The sequence below is a fragment of the Rhinopithecus bieti genome, unplaced genomic scaffold, assembly GCF_001698545.2.
Source record: "Rhinopithecus bieti isolate Rb0 unplaced genomic scaffold, ASM169854v2 scaffold_40803, whole genome shotgun sequence".
Taxonomy (NCBI): domain Eukaryota; kingdom Metazoa; phylum Chordata; class Mammalia; order Primates; family Cercopithecidae; genus Rhinopithecus; species Rhinopithecus bieti.
This window is the reverse complement of record NW_016816762.1, coordinates 897,798-924,397: the sequence shown is the minus strand read 5'-3', so window position 1 is coordinate 924,397 and position 26,600 is coordinate 897,798. Positions and strand designations below refer to the sequence as shown.

The 26,600-nt window shown below is 49.1% G+C and overlaps 1 protein-coding gene across 4 annotated transcripts in view; it reads right to left on the bottom strand.

The window, feature by feature from the left end:
- The window catches only part of UBASH3A (ubiquitin associated and SH3 domain containing A), a 44,762-nt gene that overhangs the window by 2,404 nt on the left and 15,758 nt on the right, over positions 1-26,600 (bottom strand). For 2 of the 4 annotated variants that reach the window (XM_017855225.1, XM_017855226.1), the window contains exons 7-13: positions 16,403-16,526; positions 10,991-11,090; positions 8,111-8,233; positions 6,203-6,295; positions 2,694-2,838; positions 1,871-1,977; positions 853-962 (exon numbers count right to left, since the gene is read on the bottom strand). In XM_017855225.1, coding sequence (XP_017710714.1) covers positions 853-962; positions 1,871-1,977; positions 2,694-2,838; positions 6,203-6,295; positions 8,111-8,233; positions 10,991-11,090; positions 16,403-16,526 — 802 coding nt within the window. Of the gene's footprint in view, positions 1-852; positions 963-1,870; positions 2,195-2,693; positions 2,839-6,202; positions 6,296-8,110; positions 8,234-10,990; positions 11,091-16,402; positions 16,527-26,600 lie in introns of those variants that run through there. The other 2 variants (XR_001882081.1, XM_017855227.1) reach the window with 2 other exon arrangements.

Sequence of the window (26,600 nt, the reverse complement as noted above, 5' to 3'; positions counted from 1 at the left end):
TAATCAAGGTTGTTCAAAATGCCACTTGTGCGTTATCCTCTGTTTGTCATTCACAAGGCCCTTGCCAGCACCTGAGCACTCTGACAGCTACAACCAGCTCAAGCTTGTTCCGTGCTGGGTGACTCCAAGGGCAAGAGGATCAAAGGGCTCCTTTTCATCCATCAGCCACCCTGCCCCAGGTCCCCAGAAGAGGCCAGAAGTGAGTACTACAGTTGTTTCTTCCCTCCTCATCCAAACTGCTTACTCCTTTCTGAACTGTCTGTTTTTCTTTCTTTCTTTTTTTTGGGGGGATGGAGTCTCGCTCTGTAGCCCAGGCTGGAGTGCAGGGGCATGATTTTGGCTCACTGCAAGCTCCGCCTCCCAGGTTCACGCCATTCTCCTGTCTCAGCCTCCCAAGTAGCTGGGACTATAGGCACCCGCCACCACGACTGGATAATTTTTGTATTTTTGGTAGAGACAGGGTTTCACCATGTTAGCCAGGATGGTCTTGATCTCCTGACTTCATGATCCGCCCGTTTCGGCCTCCCAAAGTGCTGGGATTACAGGTGTGAGCCACCACGCCCGGCCGACTGTCTGTTTTTCTATGAGCGCTGCAAGGGGTTATGGCGTGAGCTGACGGGTAAAAAATCAGCAAGTGACCAATGATGATGAGGATGACTGACCTATCCACCAGCCCCGGCCCGAAGTCGCCCTTTGCACAAGAGCAGGTGGGAACAGTCTCCAGGGGCACGTGGATCCTGGTGGCCCTGGGCCAGCCAGACACTTGTTTTCATTCCGAGAAGTGGATGTGATAAACCTGTGTCTTCAGGATGCTTGACTTTGTGGCCCAAAGAGCCAAGAGTGGGCACGTACCTTTCTCACGAGCTGGGCAAAATCCCCACATTCCCGGGGCGGCAGCCCGAGCAGTGGCCGCGTGCAGGAGTCCAGCGCGGAGCCGTGACTCACAATGAGGATGGCGCCCGCTGTGTGAAATAAGAACACCTCCGCGTCAAAGCAGCCCCAGAGAGCACCTTTTATTAGACCAGGGTCCCCAAATTGGTGGGGGCAGAGCTACCTCAGAGTGCCCCGAAGCCTGGCGAGACCCCTGGGCTAGAAGTAGTGTGGCTGGTAACCGCTTAGTGATGCCTGCATCCCACCCTCGCTCGTGGATTCCCCTGTACTCAGCAGCTGCCCACCAGCCTCAGGGAGGCCTAGGAAGTGAGCTGAGCCACCCCTGTGGTGGCCGGCTGCCTGGGTCCCGTCAGCCACAGACTGGGATGTAGCGGTGGCTGCCACCCAGGCCAGACCTGATTCACTTGAGAAAGGTCAGCCGGTGGTTTTATCACACGAGCCTGCTATGACTCCTGCTTTAGATAAGAACACCTGGGACCACAGGCCGAGTGGGCCTCGCTCAGGTGACGCGTGTGTCCCTGCCAGCTCGGGGAAAGGTGTGGGAAGCCAGCGCTTCTGCATGTGCTTCATCCAGGACAAAGCAACATGGGAGGATTAGGAGACCCGTGTGATGGTCAGGGAAGGGGGCTCCAGCTGGAAGTTGGTTGTTCTTTCTCTCTGTCTCTTTTGTTTCCCAGGAAGCTGACTCGAATCCCTTGGACACGGGTGGTTTGTGCTGACCCTGCTGGCCTGGGTCCCATCAGCACTCAGTACCAGGATTGGGGGGTCTCGGGGCCTGGGCAGCAGGGGAGTGCGTGTCTATGCACCTGGTTACTGCAGCAGTAGCAGTGGTGATGAACACTTGGTTGCTGGAGAATGGGGGGTGGGGGGCAGGGGAAGTGGGGGCATTCATCGGTTCAGAAAATTGGCCAATTTCCATCTCAGAGATAATTCCCCAAGCCCCAGGGGTTGTTCATACAGAGGATGGTGAGGCACTTACTGTCCTGCGGACAGGTGTTGACGATTTGCACCACGCTCGCCGTGCACCTGTCCACGTACTCCTGGTAGCTCTCGGCTGGCAAGAGGGCAGACAGGGGAAATGCGGGCCTGGAAGGAGGAGATGGAGAGGCTGCTGCCCTGGCCCTTTGGTAGGGATTAGGAGGGCGCGGCTGCAGTTAGCTGGGGAAGGAGAATGTTCTTCCAGGATGGCTCTCCCTCCAGGCAGGCTCGTGGTCAACAGGGAGGCTCCAGTTTTGTGCTGGAAACTGGCAAAGCACTGACAGTCAATCTCCAGCACACATTCTTACTCAACACCAGGAGGGCTCTGTGATGGTAGAGTCAGACATGGGTGGAGAATGACAAAGGCTCTCTCCTTGATCAAACTCCAGTCCAGCTCTTCTGAACCTTCTTCTTGATGAGGTCTTGACCCTTGGACTTCTGTGTCTGTTCTTGCAGAGTGAATTTAGCAAGAACCTCTTACCCTCGAAATCTGATCAAGTTCTTTGTCCTCTACCACCCCCCCAGGTGATGTCTGATCACCTCGGCCTGCTTTTAGCAAGAGTCCCCGTTTAGGTTAGTTTAACAAGAATGACCCACCTTCTCAGGAATTTCCCATCCACCAACTCCCACCCTGCTCTGTGACTATAACTCCCCACTTTTCCTTGTATTCGGAGTTGAGCCTCACCTCTCTCCCCTGCTGCAAAACCCCACTGCAGCAGTCCCTCTTGAATAAAGTCTTTCTTACCACTTTAACAGTGTCATGACATTTTCCCTTAATAAGAAATGGAAAAGCCCCAGTGGCAGAGAACTTTAGAACAGCATACCTGTAACCAGTGTCGATGTTGAAATTTGCCTCTTTCAGCTCTTCCAGGCTCATGAGGGTTGGGGTGGTTTTTCCAGCTTCCCATTTTGTCCATTCAAAGATTCCAGGTTCCACTCGTATCTTGATTTTTTTCTCCAGTTTGAGTTCTGGACTCAACAGAATACAAGTGTTTATCATCCTCAACATCCACCCTGACTTTGCATAAATAAGTCTCCGTTTAGATCTTAGACCGTCACACACAAGTCTAAATCATACCTTTTAAACAGTGTGATTTTCTTCTTGGCAAATACCGTTCTGTGATTAGGAATAGCCATGCTATTTCTGAGGTCAAAACTGATGAGCAGTGGGAAGGTATCAGAGGAGAGATGGCCCCCTGTGTGCCAGGAAGGACCAGAGTCTCCCAAGAGCTGGTGAGTGTCCCAGGCAGCAGGCTCATGCTGGGGCTCACCTGAGCACCCACGAAACCAGCCCACCGGCTGCATCCTCCAACATGGCGGATCCAGCGATCAGTGGACAAGATGTGACCCATCTTGAGGAATGTTGGCCTCATGAGGCCCTTTCCTGATAAACACTTACACAGATGGGGCAAGAGGTGAACAATGGAAGGAGCCATCTTCTGGAACATTCTGACTCCCTGCAACTCACACTTCCCAAGCATTTTATATTTTAATTAAAGGAAGAGCCATAAAGTAAGGCCACCTCTTTCTGAGTGGAAAAAAGGACCTGAATGTTTTCACTGGGAACTCAGATGCTGGGCATAAAATTAATTCCTCAAATGTGATTTAGGTCCATGGAAGGAGCTCTTTCATCAAGCATGCTTAGAAAAGAGAGTTAAAGCAAGTTAATCAGGCCCCTGAGTCCTCCCCTATCAACCAGATCCCCTAGTCCTCCCACATCAACCAGGACCCCGAGTCCTTCCCCATCAACCAGGCCCCCAAGTCCTCCCTGACTCCTCCCTGCGGTGTGTGCTGTGTGTGTGTGGTGTGTGTGGGTGCACGGTGTGTGGGTGTGTGTGGTGTGTGTGGTGTGTGTGGTGTGTGTGGGTGTGTGTGGTGTGTGTGTGGCATGTGGTGTGTGTGTGTAGCATGTGGTGTGTGTGTGTGGTGTGTGTGTATGGTGTGTGGTGTGTGTGGTGTGTGTGTGGCATGTGGTGTGTGTGTGGCGTGTGTGGTTGTGTGTGGCATGTGGTGTGTGTGGTGTGTGTGTGTGGCATGTGGTATATGTGTGGTGTGTGGTGTGTGTGGTGTGTGTGTATGACGTGTGGCGTGTGTGGTGTGTGTGTGGCGTGTGGTGTGTGTGGTGTGTGTAGATGGCATGTGGTATGTGTGGCGTGTGGTGTGTGTGGTGTGTGTGGTGTATGTGTATGGTATGTGGTATGTGTGGCGTGTGTGTGTGGCATGTGGTGTGTATGTGGTGTGTGTGGTGTGTGGTATGTGTATGTGCATGCAAGCATTGTGAGGAGGGACAAGGATTGTGGAAGCCTTGCTTGTCCTCCTGGTGGAGCTGCCTCTGGCCTCTGGCTACACTGCCGTCAGGCCTTTGGGGATTCCTGAGTCCTGAGTCCTTTCGTGGTTTGGTCAAATAAGCTGATATTGTTCTTTGATCTTAATCGGGCTCATTGAGAGCCCAGAGGGGTGGCGATGCAATGAACATGGGAACCTCCAAGGCAAAGTGAAATAAATCTGCATTTCTGTCTCGTGACCTGAGATGCTGTGCAGGGGGCTGGGGTCCTGCGCCACAATTGGGAGGGAAATGAAAGGATGAAGTTGCAAGACTGAGGTGGGCAGAAAGTGTCTCGACATTTTTAAGTGCATGGAAGGTGGATCATGGATGCTCCATGCTGATAAAATGGATTTCTGTGCCTCATGAAACTAGGACTGGATTATGGGATGGAAGGTTCAGGAGAGCACAGGACAGGAATGATGAGCCTGAGAGGCTCTGTGGGTAGAGTCAGGTCCGCTCCTGGCCAGGGCTTCCTGGGCACCTGGATTTGAAGGTGCTCTGAGGGAGCCTCTCTGACAGGGTAGAGGGGATCTGAGGACATGGGAACCGGCAATGCACACGTGTGCGATGGATCCACTACTGTCCCAACAGCTCCTACCGGTCATGGCCCCAGCTCTGATGTGGCCCCATGTGCAAGTCCCAGCAAGACCACCATCTGCGGGATGGCTCCTCCATGGCCCCTCCATTCCTGCCTCTGTCCTGCAGGACACGGCTTCCTCCCTGCCTTGAGCACCCATTCCTTCCACCTGGAACTTGTCATTCCAGCCACGGCAGCCCTGCCATGGTGCAGTGCCAAACTCTGCTGTCTCCAAACAGCCCCCTTCGTGGATCTTGACCCTCACTCAGATCACCTCCTTTCTCCTGCACTCACCTCCCCCGTGCTCGGCCTCCTAGCTGACCTAGCTGGAAGTCCATGGGCACGGTCACCCCCTCACTATGCCCTCAAGTCTTCCCATCCCCTCTGGCTCCCCTGTACTCACAGCTCAACCCCACCCTTGGCTGCATCCCACTCTCCACCCACTCCCGGTCTAAGCTGGAAGAGACCCCCTAGTCCGGCTAATGCATCTCCATTGTTTAAATGGAGCATGAGTTTATCATGCTCACAAACTGTGGATGGGCTCTGAGTGCTGCCCAGCGGTCACCCTGCATCTCCCAGCCCATGACCTGGGCCCCTTCTCCCTGACAGTCATTCATACCTTTAGCGCACTCCAAACTTCCCACAGTTCCTGCCCCCACTTTCTGCTGGTGGCCTGACTTCCTAGGTCTCTGAGAAAGTCGAGGCAAGCCCTGTCCCCGACATTTGCCCTCCTGCTGCATCCGCGTCTGTGTGCTCTGCCCTCTCCCTTGTCACCATGGAGGTCACATGCCCTCTCCCATGTCACCCGTGCTCCTGGCCACAGCCAGTCCCTGCCTGGGGACCGAGATCTCATCCCTCTTCCCAGACAAAGAGGAGCAGAACAGGGTTCAGGCTGAAGGCAGAGCTCAGGCCTCTGGGACAGGCTGCTCTCCTCTGGGCAGAAACTTTCTTCTTCCCGTCGATGGGAGCTGCAGAAGGGTCTGCCCAGGGCTTCCTGACACATATCAGCCCTTGAGGATGCTGGACAGCTCCACTGGCCCAGTGCATTGGCCTGGGAAAGGTCATGCATTTCAGACTTAGAAGGAACCATAGCAGCTGTTCCCAGCTCTCAAGGTTTTCGAATCCTCCTTTCCAGGTATATTTTTAAAATGTCTAGCTGACGGAGGCCAAAGAGAAACTGTGTGAGGACAGGCCCTGGCATTCAGCTATCCCAGCCCCTACTGGTCTGACGGTCCTAGTATTCCAGACACGCTCATGGACTCAGCGTGCCTGCCAGCATCCTTGGAGGGCTGGCTCATACCTGCCTGATAACTTTGGTGTGGGCATTCATTGCCAGTCATCCAATTCCACCTCCACTCCCTTCCCACTCCCCTTGGAGAACAGCCACAAGATCAAGGCAGTAGGAGAAGCTCACCGAGGTTCTCACTGACCTTCCAGGATGAGTTTGGCTGTCTGCACACAGCGGAGGGCTGGGGAGGCGAACACAGAGCTGATTCTGATACCACTGTCCAGTAGTGCGTCCCCTGGAAAATAGTGAAAAAGGCAGAAAATACCCCTTTATAATCCTAGCCTCCTATGGTAGAAGAGCCATGTGCTCCCTGTGGTAGGCAGGGTCGTCAAAGGGCTCCTGGTTTCCACCCCCTAGTGTGACACACCCTGCATAGCCCCCAAGTATGGGCGGAACCTGTGACCAGGATGATCTGTTGTTCCTGGGACGGTTATATCCTATGGCAGAAGGGAGGGGATCCAAGGTGGGTGGGGCTGATCAAGTTGGTGAGCCCATTAAAAGCAGTGATTATCTCCAGCCAGTCATGGAAAAAAGAGAACTGCAAAGTGAGAAGGATTCAGCAAAACATTCTCCATTGCTGGCTGCAAAGATGGAGGGGACCGCATGGCAAGGAATGTGGGCAGCACCTAGAGCTGGGAGCAGCCCCCAGCTAATAGCCAGCAAGGAACAGACTTCAGTCCTCCCACTGCAAGGATCTGAATTTGGCCAACAGTAGAATGAGTCTGGAAGGAGACTTGAGCTCCCAGTGGAAATTCAGTCCAACAGAGACCTTGACTTCAGGCTTTAAGACCCCCAGTGGAGAAGCAGCCCTGTGGGCCTAGGCTTTGGATCTGCACCACCGTGAGTTCAGAAAGGGGCCGGGCTTCACATTTGTGGTCATTTGAGAAAACTCAAGACCCACTGCAGCTTGTGGAAGGACAAGCCTGTACACCGCCTTTCCCCCTGTGATATTGGAAGCCCTGCTCTCAGGGAAATATGGGAGTCCCTACGGCACAAAAATTGCACAGCCCCAAAGCTGGTGAGCGACGTTCCAGTGGAGGCTCTTCTGGGTTCAACTGTGTCCCCTCACCTGCAAAACATGTGAGAGTCCTCACCCTTGGTGCCTTAGAATGTGACTCATTTAGACACAGGATTTTTATAGAGTGGTAAGTTAAAATAAGGGTGTGCACCTCAATCAATTAAATTAGGGTGGGTTCTAATCCAGTATGACAGTATCCTTCTAAAAGGGGAAATCTGTGCACAGAGACATGCGGAGAAGAGGAGAGGAAGACAAAATATGTCACCTACGAGCCAGGGACAGAGGCCTGGGACCACCGTCTCCTCCCGACTCATCGTCCTGGGACCTCACAGTGGGAGCCTGGAATCAGCTGTCAGGGAGTGCAGTATTCTCACCACTGCACTCGGCAAGTCCTATAACTATAACTCTATGACCCTGTAACTCTATTACTCGGGCTTCCCACCCTGCCCAGAGCAGGTGGCTAAACATTTCTGAGCACACCACTGGGTGGGGACCTGGGAGAGTGTGCCATGGGGGTCTCTGCAATTAACCATTGGTGTAACTTGCTTCTCTGGATCCCATTTTCTGAATTTAGGAAATGAAGACTTGATGAACTCAGTGGTCTCTTCTGTTTAAAAAACCTCAGTCACATAGAAGCAGAACCGCCGGACATGAAACAGAAGCCCAAAGTGACAGATTTTGAAATAAAACCAATGAGAGGATGTGGTTTTCCATTGTAAAGTAAGCTCCTTGGTGCATACAGTGGTTGTTGATTTTTCCTCCCCTCTCTCATTTTCTCTATGCCTGTCTGTCATTCCTCCCAACTTCCTGAATCATCCATTCCTAGATCAAACCTCTGCATTGCCTCTTTCTTGCTGTGTGACTTTGGGCAAGTTGCTTAACCTCTCTGTGCCCCAGCCTCCTCAACAGACTGGAGACAAAGCTAACACTGTATCAAAGGGTGTGTAGCTAGGACTCAGGCTGGATACCTGTTAACCGTAATCACTGTTGCTGTTATTGTTACTTTTCCTACCATACAGCCCTCAAACATACCTGCAATTCTGGACTGGAAAATGCCACACGATGATAATGGGGGATCGTTTTCAAAGTCTTTGATCCCACGACTCCGTCTGGGCAGACTGCAAGGGAAGTTCAGGTCTGGCCTGTAGTATTTCCCTGAAGTATAAATAAGCATCAGATGTTCAGTTTCATCAAGTTAGTACAGATTTGTTCCACAAAACCCCCAAGACCAAGACCCACTCTAACAGCAAGGTTATTATAGAAACTATTGTCAACTGTGTTGTTTCTGAATACGCTCTGCAACGTGGCTTCAATTTGAGAAGAAAGTGCTACTCGGCTGTGCACACAACATTTTCTCAAACGCAGAAAACTTAAGTTTCAGCCCCAGGAACTATGCAAACCTCTTTGTCCTCCCCAAATGCCCCACGAAGATTCACTCCTACATTTTTATGATAAAGAACCTGATAAAGTATCTCCATGACTGGTTTAGCATAACTCGGTAAGTATCTGAAGTTGCCATCAATGATCCATCCCCCTAGCTTTAAACGTATCCTTCTTGCTCAGGGGACAGAGTGCTCGAACTGGAGATGCCTGTGTTGTGCATTCTTTAGTCAACTGCTTGAAGCCAGGCCGGAAGCCAGGTGGGCTCACTGGGACTCTCTCCCACCAGAGGCTGCCTGGTGTCAGGGTTCACATGGAGTTTGACCTTGAGTTCTAAGATCTGACAGTCTGGTGGCAAATCCTGGCATCACCATCTCCTCACTGTGCAACTAGAAGCAAATGATTTCATCTCTCTTATTAGTAAAAAACAGGGAAAGAGTAGCAATTGTGAGGAGTCAGTGAGGTAACACCCATACCCCAGCGTCTGGTGCAAGAGGGAGTGGCCAGTAAGTCGGGGGGCTGGTGTCATGTCAGGGTGACTGATTATCCTCACACAGGGCACCACGACACACTGCACCCTCCAGTGCACTCTGCTTTGCCTTCACATTCTCCAAAGGGACCCCAAGCCTCCTGGCTACTAGTAGGTTCCAGCAGCCACACTGACCTTCCTGAGACCTGCTCTGCCATACATAGCAGGCCCTGCCCTTTGCACCCTGGAATATGCCAGGCCCTTTCATCCTGGCCCGCTGCCTTGCACAAACCCAGAGTGGGGGAGCAGTGGGAGGCAGCAGGGGTCAGTGGGGGGCAATGGCTATTTTTCATGCCTGTGTTTTAGGTTCCATGTAGGAGTTTTCTGAAGACTCCCTCCCTGGGATTTCCACGGGCAGAGACTCTTGTTTAAAATTAGAGGTGTTTATTCAACGCCAGCATTAGCTGTTGGGAAAGGTAGTTTTAAAATCAGAGAGAAAGTCCATCGATTTTATTGCATTCTCAAAGGCATCTGCGATCCCCACCAAAATGTCAAGACACTCCATTTAGGTATTTTGCTGTCATTGACACTTTAGTTGTGATCATTCTGGAGGCAGAGGGCAGAGCTCAGATGACAAGGATGTGGGCCAAGGTCAGGTCCCGATGGGAGCAGAGTCTGTGTGGAATAGGGGGTGAGGTGAGGGGCCCCCTGAGGTTGGTTACCTTGGAGGAGGATGTGGCTATACCTCATTGTGATTTATTAAACCTTGAAATATATAAAATGCAGACAAACTAGATGTCATTCTTCACTTTATCAAGGGCCGCTCTACCTTGGGAAAAGATCCACCAGGAGTTTCCTTTCATTTGGGAATTTCCAGTGCCTTTAAAATATTTTCCCTTATAAGTGACTTGATCTTTTGTCCAGATGACCAAATATTTTTTCTTTTTCTATGAAGTCCAATAAGTATTTTTGGTGTTGATTGTTTTGTATTGATTCTCCCCACCATGGACATGGTGTGTCAGTTCAATCTATAGTTTCAGTAATTCAATAGCTAAAAAATTGTTTTATTCCAAGAAAGTTTCTTATATGTTTGTTAATGCATCCTGATAGCTGCCTATTGTCTTATCGTTGCTTCTTTAAGCTCTTGTATCTTTACTTGACCTTGTTTTATAGAGGCGACCATATTATTAGCTCTGTGAGTTCTTGGAAATATGTTTGATTATGATGCTATCTGCTCAGAATCTTTTCTAGTGTGTGGTTGTCATCTGCCAATGGTTTTCCCTACTCATTTCCCACTTTCTTGGGTCTGCTGGGCTTCTGGAGAGGGATCCCGAAAGGGTTCAGCTAACCTAGCAACTGTGAATTGATTTTGTCACTATGTTCAATGCCTTAATTTATGTAATGGGTCATGGCTTAGAAATTGTGACACTATAGGCTTCCTATTAGGAGATGAGCACTGATGTGGACATTGATCATAAGTACAGAGGTTGGCTTGTGGGTATGTGTATTTATAAGCACTGTTCTTACTTCCTGGCATTCAAAGGAGCAAAGTTGGGGTGCCCTGGAGGCATGTTCAAGAATACATCCATCTGTTAAGCAGCATAGCCAAGAATTACAACAGTCAAGATTAGGTTGGAGAGGTTCAGAGATGAGACTGAGAGGTACAGTGTGTGCCAGAAGTGGCAGGGTCAGAGATCACAGGTCAGGGTGCATTCACTAACGAAATGCTACATATGTGCTGCAGGGATGAAAAGACCTGTCCAAGCATTCACACTAGTGGACCTGCTTCCTATTGAGAACCATTCCTCCATCATCCAGAGAGAAGTTGACGGAAGATTCTTACAGACAACACACACACTCAGATGCATACATGGAACTCCCCTGGAGGAAGATGTAGCAGATGTAGCAGGAAGATGTATATTTCCACATATACAGTCTACCCATGGTCATTCTACAGACTGGTGCCTCAGCGGATCTGGTGCCATGTAAGGTCATTGAGAAGGAGATCTCATTGGTCAGATCTATAGTGTTTCTGTCCGTAGACCCGCCTAAGCGTGACCTACCGTCAGGAGTGGAGCATTGCTGCAGCCACGACTTCCCGAAGATCTGATCCACTCTTTCCCCGTGGCGAACCACCAGCACGCTCTTCCTTTCAACGGTGGCCTGGGCAGGAAGCAAGGCACACACAGTTTAACATTCAACTCACCGGACTTGCACCTACAGCAGCTCTCCCAGTCATCCAGCAACTGGGAGGGAATCTCTTCCTTCGTTAGTCAATAGCTCAGCCCATTTTGCCCAAATTATTAGAATGAAAGAGGATGTGAAATTGGCAATCTCTTCAATTTCTTCTGATGTTCTATTTTCTGGGCAGTCTAACATCAAGGAAATGAAAAGAGACAGGATTGGCCCCCACCATGACACACATCTGTTTCTCTACTTTTCTGTCTTTTCTAAGTCCTTATCATTCCCACAGAGATGTCTTAGGACATTATCCCTATCTATATTATAATGCATACTGTTATAATATAGATTATCTATCTGTATATCCAGTCTCCTCTCCTGCTGGCACACTTCTTCTGAGAAGCCCTGCAGGACTGCCCTGGTGTTGACATGTTGAGGGGCAGTCCTTTTATGGCTTCCAGGTATGAGTTCTGCTTCTGAGCACTGAGTGGAGAAGCCCTCATCCATCCCCTTGCTGTTTTCCCATAGCTGGTCATTCTCTGTTTGGCTGAATGCTAGAGGAAAACAGTATTTTATAGTTAATTTATTTCTTCTTGGCATGAGACTGGCTTTGGTGGTGGCCAGCAGCTTCGAGCCGGGGACAGCAGCTCTCTGGCACCTTCTTCCCTGGCCTCAGGCAGCCCCAGGATGGCCTTAGAGCCTCACAGTCACACAGCTTATGCCCGCCCTGTTTCTGGGAAGCCTGTGCTTTGGGGAAATAGCCCAAGGGTCATGCTTGGGGCAGTGAGGCTGGCTATCCTTTGGGAGGGGCCTCCTCTGTGTGGGATGGTGTTGGGGGGCTCTGCCTTCAGGGGGCTGGGCCATCCTTCTCCCCATGCTGTGCAGGGCTGATCAAGTGGAGGTGCTAGCCTTGAGAGGAACCCACTGTAAATGAGATGGAGAGAGTGAATGAGAGCTGAGGATGGTCCCCTGGGACCAGAGAGCAGACTTGTAGGGGCCAAGCCAGCTAGAGGCCACCAGGACAGCTGCGTGGAGCGTAAGCCTTATACCAGGACCCTGGAGGGAGACACCAGTCTTGGCTGCTTCCCTGGAGGGCACTATTGTGCCAGCTGACATTGGCCCCACACCTACATTCCCAGCCCCAGAGCCAGGCCCAGGCTATCCAGGGGGGTCCATTTCAGAGCAAGAGGTGGGGACCCCTGCAGCAACACAGGCCCAGTGGTGCTGCCCTCTGGCACCCAGGCCTTGTGCCTCAGCCTCCCTGTGACACGGCACCACAGGAGGGAGCGTGTCACATGCTGGAACGTGAAGCTGCAGTGCACAGCACCCCTGCTTTAGGGAGCTGCAGGTCCTCCTGGGCCAAGAGATGAACATGGAAAGATGAGTCATCGACAGAGATGGTGGGGGCAGAGCGCACAGGGCCTGCCACGCGAGGTGGGCTGCAAGGCCTTCTGGGGACCAAGTCCTACCTGGAGCCGAGGCAACCAGGGAGGGACAGGGTAGGGAGGACCCCTGGGCAGGAGGCAGCTCAGACAGGCACTATCCCTGCCCTGCTCCCTCTTGGCCACACAGCTCTCTCTAGGCTAAAATGACAGGGCGGCTCTTGTGTGTGTTTTCCTACTGAGCAGGGTAAGGAAGAGAGGTGAGGAGAGGTGAGCCTTGTCCGTGTAAACCTCATACATGAGCCCCAGCATCGCCCTGATTCCCCCCAAATCCTAGAGAGGAAAACGCAAATGCCTTTAACATCCAAACACCCTCAGGGAGGAAGGGACTCATTTTCCACCTGGCCAGTGCAGCTGATCATCCTGTCTGGACTTGCTTCTGTGAACAGTGATCTAGTCTCAAGGGTCTGCACTAACTGGCCACTGGCTCTGGCAAGAGTGGTCCCCAGTGGTGTCCCTGCACCTTGGGAAGTGATTGAAAACTACTGGGAATGAAAGGACACCGGAAGCAAGGTGGGGGCCAATTTCACCTGCCGTGCAAGCGTTCTTGGGGTCAGCACCACGGGCAGCTCCTGCCAGATCTTGTGGATGCCTCGTGAAGTCCACACTGGCCTGGACGATGCAGAATTTCCAGCTGCTGAAATTTATCGGGACCAGACGGTTCTTGATGGCCCTGACTACATTTGGTAGGTGCATAAACTGTGGGACTGGTGAGCCGGTGAGAATGTTTGCAGTTGCCATGCAAACACTTTCTTAGGGTCACGGGGCTGAGTCTTCACAACGGATAGATAGTAAGGCCAAGTGAATAGTGTTGTTTTCCCTTGTTGGAGAACTTCAGATGTTTGTTTGGGGATAGAAACACTCATCTCCTGGGGAAGAGCTTCAGGGGAAGGTTTGTCTTGCTGTCTTGCAATTGTGAAGTGTGGCTATGCAGAGGTTGCCTACACTGACACCAAGAGGCAGCACCCACTCCCCCCATCCCAGATGAATATTAAAACATCCTAGTCCATTATCCCGTAGAGAGTTGATCTGCACGTAGGTTGCAAAGCACGCATGTGCTTGGAACCTCATTCTGCCCAGTAACAAAGTCCCCGAAGTTTTGGATTTGGGGTATTTTCTTCCTGGAAGAGCTCAGAGCATTTTAAATGCTCTTCTGTGGCGCTTTGTCACAGGAATATGATGATAAAGCAAAAGAAAGGCCTGTGGGGAGTGGAATGGACTGACCCCTGGGACCTGTGGAATGAGGCAGGGCTGCATACATTCTCTAGATGGAAGGTACTGCATTGGTGTCCTGGGGCTGCCGTAACAGGCTGGGTGGTGCAAAGCAACAGACATTTATTCTCTCATAGCTCTGGAGGCTGGAAGTCCAAAGTCAGGGTGTTGGCAGGGCTGTGCTCTCTCTGAGGTTCTAGGGGAGAATTTATTCTTTGCCTCTTCCAGCTCCTGGTGGCCCCAGGCATTCCTTGGCTTGTGGCCGCATTGCTCCAGTCTCTGCCTCTGTGGCTGCATGGCCTTCTCTGCTGCTGTATCAGATTCCCTCTGCTTTTCTCTCATCAGCACACTCGTGATGGGGTTCAGGGCCCTCCTGGATAACCCAGGATCATTTCCCCATTTCAAGACCCTCCACTCAATCCCATCTGCAGAAGGTCTCTTTCCTAATAAGGTCACACGCACAGGTTCCCGGGCTTAGGGCGTCATCTCTGGGGCCATGATTCTGCCTCCTGCAGGTGCGTTCTACCAGACCTGCAGCCAGTTGTCTTTTCTTATTATAGGGAAGGGATGAAATCCCTATAGAGAAGGCCACGTGAGGGGGGCCATTTCACAGGCAGACACATGTTCTGTTTTCACCCATTGAAAGCACAGTTTAGACACAGACTGAGCTACAAGCGGAGACATCCATTCCAGGCTCTCCCCCTCCTTCAATCCGGAAAGCAGGCCACAGCCCCGGGCAGTCTCGGCTCTCCCAAGTCTGGGCCTTTCTCACATGGTGAACACTGATTGCCATTTCACACACACCCAGCTTCAGAGACACATTCTTCATTTCTCAAGAAAAGGCCTCCTCACCTAGCCACCAAGGCAGCAAAGACCTGCCAAGGCCACTTAGCTTTGGCCTGATTTGCACCAGCTGCCAGGAGGCGCCAATGGCGACAGGGACGCTGCGTGTGGGTTGACTGTTCAGTTTCCACAGAAGGAATTTTCTCTCCCACAGTCCTGGAGGCTGGAAGTCAGAGATGACGGCGTTGCCAGGGCTGGTTCCTCTTGAGGACTCTCTCTGGGGCTTGCAGGTGGCGTCCCCTCCCTGTGTCCTCACAGGCTCATTCCTCTGTGTGTGTCTGTTTCCTCATTCCTTCTTCTTATAAGAGCAGCGGTCAGATTGGATCAGATTGCATCATCTGTGTTGCCTCATTTAACCTTAAATACCTCTTTAAAGGCCTTGTCTACAAATACAATCACATTGAGTGGACTGGGGGTAAGCACTTCGAGATAGGAATTTCGGAGGTACACAATTCAATCCTTAACAGAGGGTGAGCGTTGACCTTAAAGAGAGCCAGTGACAAGTCCCGGCAGGGCCTTCCTGTGGTTGTTCTGGAGATTTATGGACCAGGCACCAGGCTGGGCCCTGGGAACTAGGGAATAAGCCAGGCTCCTGCGACTCCACCCTCTGGGCACAACAGTCTCTCTGTACCAGGGGCTTGGCCGTGGTGGGCACTGGATGGCCCATCTCATGTAATCCTGCCAACAATCTGATGGGAGGGTCTAACCACCCATCTGATGTGAGGGTCTCCCACACAGAAGGAGTCTGTGTGCTCTCTGACAAGCTTCCTAGCCTTCATGAGCCCCAGTTTTTAGATCTGTAAAATGGGTAGGGGGCAGGAACAGCGCCTCCTGTGTCGACTGGGCATAGCAGGGATGAGAGATCCTAAAGTAACGTGTGCAGCACACGGCAGGTCACAGGCGGGCGAATTTGGGAGCAACAAGGACAGAGAGGCACTGGGTAGCAGGGATGAGAGATCCTAAAGTAACATGTGTGGCACATGGCAGGGCACAGGTGGGCGAATTTGGGAACAAGGACAGAGAGGCACTGGGTAGCAGGGATGAGAGATCCTAGAGTAACGTGTGCAGCACATGGCAGAGCACAGGTGGGCGAATTTGGGAACAACAAGGACAGAGAGGCATTTCCACCACTGTGGCAACCGGACAAAAGCCAGCAGCAGGTGCAGCCCCTGGAAAGTGAAGCTTCAGATCTTCAGGGATCACGGATGCGATGTCACTTGTTTGCCTTCAGGGAGGGGCTGCCTGCTCCTTGGTGTCCCTGCCTGGCGCCTGTACTCCTGCATGTGCCCCGTGAGGGTGGCCGGCTCGGGGTGCCCTGCTGTGTCCTGGACCCTGGCCTGAGTCTGCTGAACCCCCAGGTTATGCAGAGTTTTGCCTCAAAAGATGAGGGGCCAAGGCATCGGGGCAGGTGACATCTTGGGGGCTGCTTGGCTCATGAATGAGGGAATGGGGTGAGAACTTGGGATTCTGGGCAGCGCTGTGTCCCTGCCTCTTCTGTGCCCCGTGTCCTGGTGCCATGACTGAAGCTGCCTTGAGAGCTCGAAGGTGGGGCACTCTGCTATGGAGGGGTGGCTCCCTGTCTGCCCAGAGCAGACAGACCAAGGCAGGAGCCCCTGGCACCTCAGCACCGGTGGGAGGCTCCCTTGCTGACATACACCTGGGTCTGTGCTCTAGGGCAGCAGGGAGGATGTGTCTGTGGAACAGAAGCTACACCCAGGAAGCTGCATCCACCATGAAGTTAATACAAGTGTGGTTTTGCTTAGTTTACTTAAAAGAAAAAAGGGAATGTTTTATTACCTGCAAGGCCTGTAAGCTGCTAAGACTCCTTGCCGTTTGTGGAAGAAATTCCCCATTGCATCTGCTGCTGGCTTCACTGTCCTTTCTGGAGTTCAGGTCCGTGGCTAGACTGAAGGTGTACATCCTGCGGGGGAAGGAAAGCACAGTTTGAACAGAGGTGAGACCGTGTTGTTGCCATGAAGACCCAGCATCTGGTCATGTATGTACTTGAGAATGCCCGGGACAACCTCAGCAGAAAGGTTCCCATGAGCACAGAATGAAGTAGCGTGTGCAAAGTGCTCAGGCTCCAGGAAGTATGGATGATGTAGTGGTTTTATTACAATGATCACCATCTATGATGGATAATTTTACGTGTCAATGTGGCTAGGCCACAGTACCCAGGTATTGGGTCAAATGTTATTTTGGATGTCACTGTGAAGGTTTTTAGAATGAGATTAACATTTGAGTCACTATGCTGAGTAAAGCAGACCACCCTCTAGATGATGGAGCTGTTGGACTCCATGGTGCTGGCTCTATCTTGTTAAACTGCTAAAAGTCCTTATTAAAAACATTTAAAGCTTTTAAAATCAGAAAATGGTCCTTGAATGACTCAACACATCACTGTGGGTGGGTCTCATCCAACCAGGTGAAGGCCGTAAGAGAAAACAAACTGGGGGAACATGAGGAAGGGGAACTCCTGCCTCCAGACCACCTTTGGACTAGAGCTGTAACCTCAGTGCTTCCCAGGGTCTCCCATCTGCCAGCCTGCCCTGCAAACTGTGGACTTGCCAGGCCCACAGTCTTGAACCTTCAACTAGATCTCTCTCTCTCAGTCACTCTCTGTCTCTCTGTCTTTGTCTCTGTCTCTGGGGAACCCTGACTAGTACACCATCCCCTTTGATCCACTTTCTAACACAGTCAGAGGTGTACAGATGGATGTAGCTGGGATTCAGGAATGAACGAGCAGTGAACAGCCACATTGAAGAGCTCTGCTCACATCTGGAGGGAAGAAGATGCATTTAGTGGAAGGAGTTACAGGCAATGAGGAAATTGCTGTGTTCCAACGAATCGAGAAACGTGGCATGGGGTGGACAGGTACTCGGGTGCTTGGGGACCACTGAGGGGAAAGATGCCAGCAAGTAGCAGCAGTGAGAACTCCAGGCTCTGGAATAGGAAGGGGGTGATGGTGGGGTCCCCAAAATGAATGTGTCTGGAAGAAACAGGCAGGGCAGTCAGAGGAAGATGGTGAGAATGAGAAACAGACCCAATGGCCACGGAAATCCTCCTTGGAACAGCAAATGATCGATTTCCCCCAGGGGGAATTCATTCCACAAAAGGAAAGATCTTTGAAAACTCTATTTAAAAATTATACACGAGCACAGTCCAGTGGCTACGCAGGCATTTCTCAGCAGGAGCTCTGCGGGATTTCTCTGGATTGAATTAGGCATAAAACGTCCTTTGCCGGCCCAACATTTTCTACTAACATTGTGCTCTTGCTTTCAGCGAATTCTAGCATTTTAAATTCCCAATTCCATTGGGAAAATTCAGGATACTTTGTTTCTTATGGTTGTTCGAATGTGGAAAATACAACACATTTAAAAAGATGAAACAATATCTGCAATCCTTCAGCTCAGTTAACCATAAAATCTAACCCCATTTCCCTCATCCGCCCACATTTGGGAATGCTGCCCTTATGACTTTTGAATTTGAACCGCTTTTTCAGGAAAACAAATTGTAGTCTAGTAGAAGGTGAGGGGAAATGGTGCCTCATTGGTTTAAAATTCTGTTTTATTTTTTTAAAGACAGGGTCTCACTGTTGCTGAGGCTGGAGTGCAGCGACACGATCCTGGGTCACTGCAGACTCGACCTCCCAGGCTCAAGTGATCCTCCCACCTCTGCCTCCCAAGTAACTGCTACAGGCATGCACCACCACGCCCCACTAATTTACTTTTAGTTTTTATTTTGTAGAGACAGGGTCTCGCTATGTTGCCTAGGCTGGTCTCCAACTCCTGGGCTTAAGGGATCCTTCTTTCTAGCTTGGCCTTTCAAAGTACTGGGACTACAGGCATGAGCCACTGTGCCTGGCCAGGCCTCCTTTTTTGTGCAGTCTTTTATTACTAATGAACAGGAACTCCTTCCCCCATTTATTTCTCTCCTGTTCATGTTCTTTGGCCATTTCTTCTCTCAAAGCCTCAGTGTTTTCCTCAGCAAGTTTGAATGTAGTCTTTGTAGAGGAAGAGTCCAGGAGACAGTGTCTTGGTCCGTAAGTGAAAAAGGCAGGCATAAGTCACCTGGGTGCCAAAAATGTCCAAGGGCTAGCAGCATCCAGGGACCCCGGGTCACTGTTGGAGGGACGGGGGCTGGGGCAGGTAATCGGCTCAAGTGGATGACCCACTGGGGACCGTCAACTTTATAAATATCTTCTGAAAAGCACTGTTGTCAGCTTGCTCTTTACAGCGTAGGGTTTAACCTGCAGAGGTCTTTAAGTTTAAGCATTTAACAATCGCTATTAAAGACAGGCCTGCTAAGTCTCACTTTAAGATCCCTTCCACTGCTTCTGAGCCTTCAAAACTCTCCCCAGTCCAGAAATCAGAAATGCATTCATTTAAACAGTTATTTTTATTTTTTATTTTTTGAGATTGAGTCTCGCTCTGTCCCCCAGGCTGGAGTGCAGTGGCATGATCTTGGCTCACTGCAAGCTCTGCCTCCCCGGTTCACGCCATTCTCCTGCCTCAGCCTCCCGAGTAGCTGGGACTACCGGCACCCGCCACCACGCCCGGCTAATTTTTTGTATTTTTAGTAGAGATGGGGTTTCACCATGTTAGCCAGGATGGTCTCGATCTCCTGACCTCGTCATCCGCCCGTCTTGGCCTCTCAAAGTGCTGGGATTACAGGCGTGAGCCACTGCGCCCGGTCTAAGCAGTTCTATTTTTAACATGTTTTTCTGTTTCTATTTACTCCTTGTCTCTGCCAGGAATTGATTTCAGTGTACAATGTGAGGGGATATGAAATACTGTCTAATTAATTAATTTTTTTTTTTTTTTTGAGATGGTGTCTCACTCTGTCACCCAGGCTGGAGTGCAGTGGCTTGATCTCAGTTCACTGCAACCTCCGCCTCCCAGGTTTAAGTAATTCTTAAGCCTCAGCCTCCAAGTAGCTGGAACTACAGGTGCACACCACCGCGTCTGGCTAATTTTTTATATTTTTAGTAGAGATGGAGTCTCGCCATGTTGGCCAGGCTGGCCTCAAACTCCTCACCTCAGGTGATCCACCCACCTCAGCCTCCCAAAGTGCTGGGATTACGGGCATGAGCCACCACGTACGGCCAGTACTGTCTATTTCTTACCCATTTCTGTCCCTATCTCTGATGCACCCTTTGTCAGATGCGACCTCTCCAGGACACTAGACTTGCTCCTCTGATCTCTATCTTGTCCCTCTGATCTGTTTTTTAACTTCCTTTAAGCCAGGACCATATTGTAGATTCATAAACTATTTTTAACATCTGGTTGGGTAAATAACTCATTTTTATTTTCAAAGTTTTCTCTCAGCTCTTCTCTCCTGTTTATTCTTCCAGATAAACTTTTCATGCATTTGGTGACGTTCCAACCAACGGTCCCTTTGAGACTGAGCCTGGAATTTCATTAAACCTGGAAATGACTATGGGAGGAATTGACACACGGCCGCAGTTGACTGTTCTCAGCCATGTACAGGGCGTGTTTCTATTGATCCAGCCCATTTGCAAATGTTTGCATTTCTCCCATAGAGGTCTTAAGTCCCCACATTCTCATAAAACCAGCAGTAGCTCCCGCGCCTCCACCAAGACCCGTCCAGAGCCAGGAAGGGCATCTTTTCTTTTGCATCTCAGCACCTGCCCTGCACTCCTCTGAACATGCACCCTGGACCACCCATCCCCTGCATGGCATCTTGATTTAGTTCATGTGTTTCTTGAATCATCTGCACGTTGCACCTGATCTTCTCACACTATTGCCTGCCCTGTCTCCATCTATAAACTGTGGCAGGTCCAGGCCAATTTACTTTGCATCTTCTCAAGCTGTCAGATGCCAATAGTTAGGAAATGTACACTTGAGTTGATCCTAAGTAGACCAAGAATATAGATAGTCTCATTGGAACAATGGAGCGTTTCCTCTTCAAATTAACATGCTCAGAGCAGCAGGCCCAATTCATAGCCCCACATTAGCACAGGAAATGTTGGTTGGTTTCCCCTTCCTGAGGACAAGGCGAGGGCACCCACACCCTCCCTGCGGCTCGCTCTGCAGACGGTAGGGCTTTGCTATCAACTGATGACATCTGTGAGGTTTACAGAGAGAAACAGAGTGTATTTTGCTGGTCTTTCAAATGAAATATGATCAAGATTACGCTGTGAACATGGGTGACGGGAGGAGAAAGAAAAGAGCTTAGCATTTTCACATTTCCATTTTTCTCTTTAACTTAAGAGAGTCTCTTGATCTCTTGATGATCACTTACACCATGAAACAGACGTGTTTGAATTCTCCCTGTTTTTTTTTTTCTTTTTTCTTTTTTTTTTTGAGACAGAGTCTTACTCTGTCACTGAGGCTGGAGTGTAGTGGCACTGTGTCGGCTCACGGCAACCTCCGTCTCCTGGGTTCAAGCAGTTCTCCTGCCTCAGCCTCCCGAGTAGCTGGGATTACAGGCGTCCACCACCAAGCCCGGCTAGTTTTTTAAAAAAATATTTTTAGTAGAGATGGGGTTTCACCATGTTGGCCAGGCTGGTCTTGAACTCCTGACCTCAGGTGATTCACCCGCCTCTGTCCGGTTCTTAAAAGGACACAGTTGCCGTCTGGGGGCTGCATCACTAGGTTCCTGTGTTCATTTCCTGGGGCGGCCATAACAAAGTCCCACAGTGGCTTCAACGACAGCCACAGATGCTCTGATAGTCCTGGAGGCTGTGAGTCTGAGGTCAAGCTATCATTGAGGCTGGTTCCTCTTGAGGCCTCTCTCCTTGGCTTGTGGACAGGCATCTTCTCCTCGTGTCTTCACAGGCTGTCTCTCTGTGTGTGTCTGTGTCCTCATTCTTCTTATAAGGACACTGGTCATATTGGATCAGGGCCCATTCTAATGCCCTCGTTTGAACTTAATCACCTCTTTAAAGACCCTGTCTCCAAATAAGGTAACATTCTGAAGTATTGGGGGTCAGGACCTCCACATATGGATGTTGGCAGGATGCAATTTAGCCCTTAATTGTACCTTTCTTATGTCCGAGATACTTGCTGTAAACTTGCTGTGAGGTTTTTGAAGTAATCCTGCTGTGTCTGTCTTCAGTTTCGGGAATGTCCTCATCTTGATTGGGGGATGGCACTTATTCTCCTGAGCCCTCGCACTCAAGCCTCCCTGTTCTCTGTCCTACAGGGGCGCGCCCTCTGCTTTTCTGTACAGAGGATTGGAAGCTGCGGTGGTTTGGGAATACGGTCCTCCATCACCAGTCTCTCCAGGCCACCTCTGATCTTCAAAGCAACGGACAAACATCATAGTGTGAGTTTGCAGTAGGTAAGTCCAAAGAATCCCAGCACCATCCGGCAAGGAGGTTGGGGTCATTATGGTGGTGATGGGTGACTGATGTGTTAATTGACAGGTACTACACATTGGAGCTGCAGACTCGTACCTGGAAAGGTGCCCTCTTTGGTGAGGAGGGGGATTCCTGCTGGTGCACCTGCAGGTCTGTTTCCAGGCACTGTAACGCCAGCGGTTCTGCTGCTTGGATCGCGCAAGTGTGAGTCCTGATCAGGAAGTATTTATTAAACATCTGCATAGCTCTCTGTCCGTCCATGGGTCAGTTGGCCTCTGGATGTTACCGTTTGACCACATTTTCCACTAATGAATACAGGAGTGATGTGTGGAGACATTCAAGGATAATTTTCTGATTTTGAAAGCTTTAGATGTTTAATAAGGACTTTTAGCAGTTTGAAAAGATTTAGCCAGCACAGCGGAGTCCAACAGCTCCCATCATCTGCCTCACTGGCCCATAAGCACAGGTCACAGCTTGTCAGGGTGTCTTGCTGCTCCTCCAGCCACGATGAGGGTGCTTCCAAAGCAGGACCAATCGGACACCCCACAGCACCTAGCCCAGTGCTTATTTCTCTTTCTTTTCACTGCAGTTTTCATTAATACATTCCAGCATAAAAGCCAGAATGGTTATGTTGATAGGCAGGTGTCTAATATATTCACTGTGAGATGAAAAGTATCATAGCAGCTGACTCATCTTCTGCAGAGTCTTTGTGGTTCCTCTGTGATGGTGAAACTCTCCCATCCTGGGCAGACAGCGAAGGACATGCTGAATGATGCAGGGCCACAGGGGAGCCCCAACCTTCCTGAAATTTAGATGGTTAGTTAGGGTACAGCCAGCATCTCCTCTCTATTCCTTAAACTGTGGATTGGATCAGGTGATGAACTGAGCTTGCAAGAAAGTAAGAACTCCCTTGATTGTACATCACTTGGCCTCCTGGGCCTGAGTCTTCTCAGCTCTCCAGCAGGGGAGTTGCCTTAGGTTATCTCTACAATCCCTTGCGGCACCCACATCCTGTGATTTTGATGTGGCCCCTGGACCCATGGACATGTCTATGTCACAAAGTGTATTTCTCCTGAACTGCTGGTCTGCACACGTCTGGGATGGCCATGGTTGTTGGTTGAACGTGTGGCTGTTTTCTTATTGGATGTGGGAAAGCTCGGAGCTGGGAGCTCACAGCACACGTCGCGGTGTGGACAAACCTCAGCCCTGACTTTGTCTAGCTTTTCCACCTTTATTCTCCCTTTGACCCAGCTTTCTTATATTCTCTTCTTGAAATTTAAAATGGATTAATTTATGTTTTGAGTACATAATGCATTTATATGCTTTATACATTTAAACATCATGAAATGGTCGTGTTTGAAAAGACTCCCTCTCATTTCTGTTCCATTCTCCTGGCTCCCACTCCCAACACCCACAGGTAACCATGATTAGAAGTTTCTAGACATTCTCCCTTCCAGGGAACCTTTAGGAATACGTATGTGTAGAAATACATATTGTGCACGTGTATTTACAGACGGTTATGTGTCTCCCCTTCCCCCACAAGTATATCATGCCATACACATCATTCTGCAACTTATTTTTTTCATTTATCAATACATCTTGCATATTTTTCAAATAAATAACATAAAATTCTCCCTTTTAATTATTTTAAAGCTGCAAATATTTTATTGTATGGATGTGCCATAATTTAATTTATGGACTTATTTTTAAATTTTAATGATCTCTTCTATAGGCAGTTGAGGTCAGATTTGAAAGCCCAAGCGTGGGATTAGGTATAAGGCTGGAATCCTGTTTCCTCTGCTCACTTGCTGTGTGAACATAGGCAAGTGAGTTGATCTCTTTGTGTCTCAGTTTCATCAACTATAAAATGGAGCAGTAACAGTGCCTACTCTGGGGGTACCGGAGAAGTAAATCAGTTACGAAGGGAAATGCGTGGCACAGAGTCAGGCACAGGAGGTGATGTTAGTGTGCAAAGCTCTCTTAAGCTGCCTTAAAATAGATTTAAGTGGATTAGAAGTCAACACATCAATAAATAAAGACATGTAACTACGGCTGCATTTTTCATCCCATATTTGCATTTTGTGGTCCTAAGTTCTTATTCATTAGGGTAAGAAGTTAAATGGCCTCAAGAGAAGATGATATGGAATGTCATGTATGAACAGCTGTGGGGCTTTGGCTGGAATCTGCTCTCCTTCAGTGTCAAGTGGCTACTATGTTTAGTGGGGGTGCCCAGGGACATAGATGCTGTCCCTGGCTCGTTATACAAATCTCAGTGTATGAATAATTAGCAAAAAGAAATATAATACCTAAAGAAATCAGCCATAGTCACCAAATCTCCTTCTGTAAATATTTCAGACAATACTTTCATTATTTTTACTACTATTTCTTGTACATTCTGATCATTTCACCAAGAGCTTCTATCAGGTGCTATGAAACCATCTTTTCTTTTTTGGGGGGTTTGGATAAAAATGACCAATAAATAATCATCTATTTCAGCTCTTCAAAATATATTCTTTCTTAATTTACTCAAAATGTTAGTCTTATTAGATATCCGTATAACCTCTGACAATTTTAAGTAGTTTTAATGACTATTCAAATAAAATGTCACAATTTTCATAGTTTTGCCTTATGTATGAACCTCAATAGGAAGGGTACAGAAAAGAATTCCCTAGATGGATAGATTCTGGAAATAGATGTCCACAGCAAATGTCCAGCACAGATCTGAAAATCTGTAGATTGAGTAGACGCTGATACATCTGTGTTCAACTTAATGATTTATTTATTTGTCTGGGTGGTGGGGGGAACCCTAGAGAAACTGTGGAACATTTTAGGAGAGAATTAAACCAATGAGTGAAATATAAAATGGTTTTAAGACCTCCTGCTTGGAGACAGAGGGATGGCCATGATGGTGCTTTTCCAGGCTCTCTTCCCCAGCCACACAGCTCTGAAGGTGCCAGGAAGCCCTGAACCACAACATAGGGTTTTTCTGTGTATTTCTGCCCTGCTCCTCCCACTCTTATCATTCAGTTGTTCCAACCATCAGTCTCGACACCTGCAAGAGCTCTACCCCAACATGCACGCCCATGAGGCTGAGCAGTTTTTCTCTCTTTTCACCCTGTGTTCTCTGACCTCTGCCTGCTCTCTCCATTCTCCTAACTGGAACCTGGGAGAAGAGAGTGAAAAAGCTCACAAGAGCCACCTTAGCACTTTGCAATGGCTTTATGGTGTGTGTGGCAACTTGGCCAGACTGAACGACAGTCCCTAGACTTCCTTTTTAGCACATGTCTGATCAGGGTGGGCCACCAGAGGCATTTTCATGAGAGCTGGAGGATGGAAGGGAGGCAGTAGTCATCCTAAGCATCACACACAGCCTTCCCAGCTGTCCCATCAAATGCTAGTCTAGGTGCTGCTGCAAGGAGATTTTACAAATGTGACTAGAACCCCTAATCATTTGAACTTAAATTAATCAAAAGCAAGGTTATTCTGAGCAGGCCTGACTTATGCAGTTGGAGGGCATTTTTTAATAACTTAGGCTTTCCCCACACTCAGAGACTTCGCTAGCAGCTATATCTGCAACTGCTCTCCCATCCCCCAGGTGGTCCTTCCAACTGCCCACATGTGGACAACAAGCTTCAACTTGCCCATGGGTTTTCAGCCTGAGTAGGATTCCCCCTTCCTGCCTGTTTGTCCTTGCTTAGCTAGCCGTAGTAATTCCATAAGACAATTCATTGTAGTAAATCCATATAGATGTGTGTGTATATATATGCCTTTCCATATATATATGTGTGTGTGATACATGTGTATATAATATAAAATATTCTGTATGTACAGTCAGCCCTTTGTATCTGGAGGTTCTGCATTTGTGGATTCAACCAACTGCAGGCCAAAAATATTCAAAAAACTAATCGATAAAAAATAGCAATACAACAATTTAAAAATACAAATAAAAACAATACTGTATAACATCTATTTGCATAGCAGTTACATTGTATTATGTATCATAAGTAATCTAGAGATGATTTAAAGGATCCAGGGTGATGTGTATAAGTTGCATGTAAATACTACAGCGTTTTCTATCAGGGACTTGAGAACACGAGGATTTGGGTATCTGTGGGGGTCCTGGAGCCAATCCCTTGCTACCCACAAGGGACAACTGTACATATATTTGTATGTATTATATATTGTATGAAAGTGATTGGTTCTGCATCTCTGGTTAAACTTTTACTAAATTTGGTGTCAGGAATGGGGTGCTGTTCTAACAAACAGAGGATGCTCTTCAACTTCAGATGGGGTTATGTTCCAACAAACCCATCATAAATTGAAAATGCGTTTAATGCACCTAACCTACTGAACATCACAGCGTGGCCTGGCTTACCTTGAACACGCTCAGCACACTTACAGTAGCCTACGACAGGGCAGAATCATCTAACACAAAGCCTATTGTACAATCAAGTGTTGAGTATCTCATGTAATTCGTTAAATGTTGGACTGAAAGTGTAGCATGGAATGACCGTATGGGCACCTGAAGTACAGTTTCTATGGAACCCATATCACTTTCACACCATTATGAAATCCCAAGTTGAACCACTGTAAGTTGGAGACTTTCTGAACTTAAAATGTGGAAACAACTTTGGGACTTGGCAGTGAGTAGAGGCGGAGAGACTTGTGAGGAGC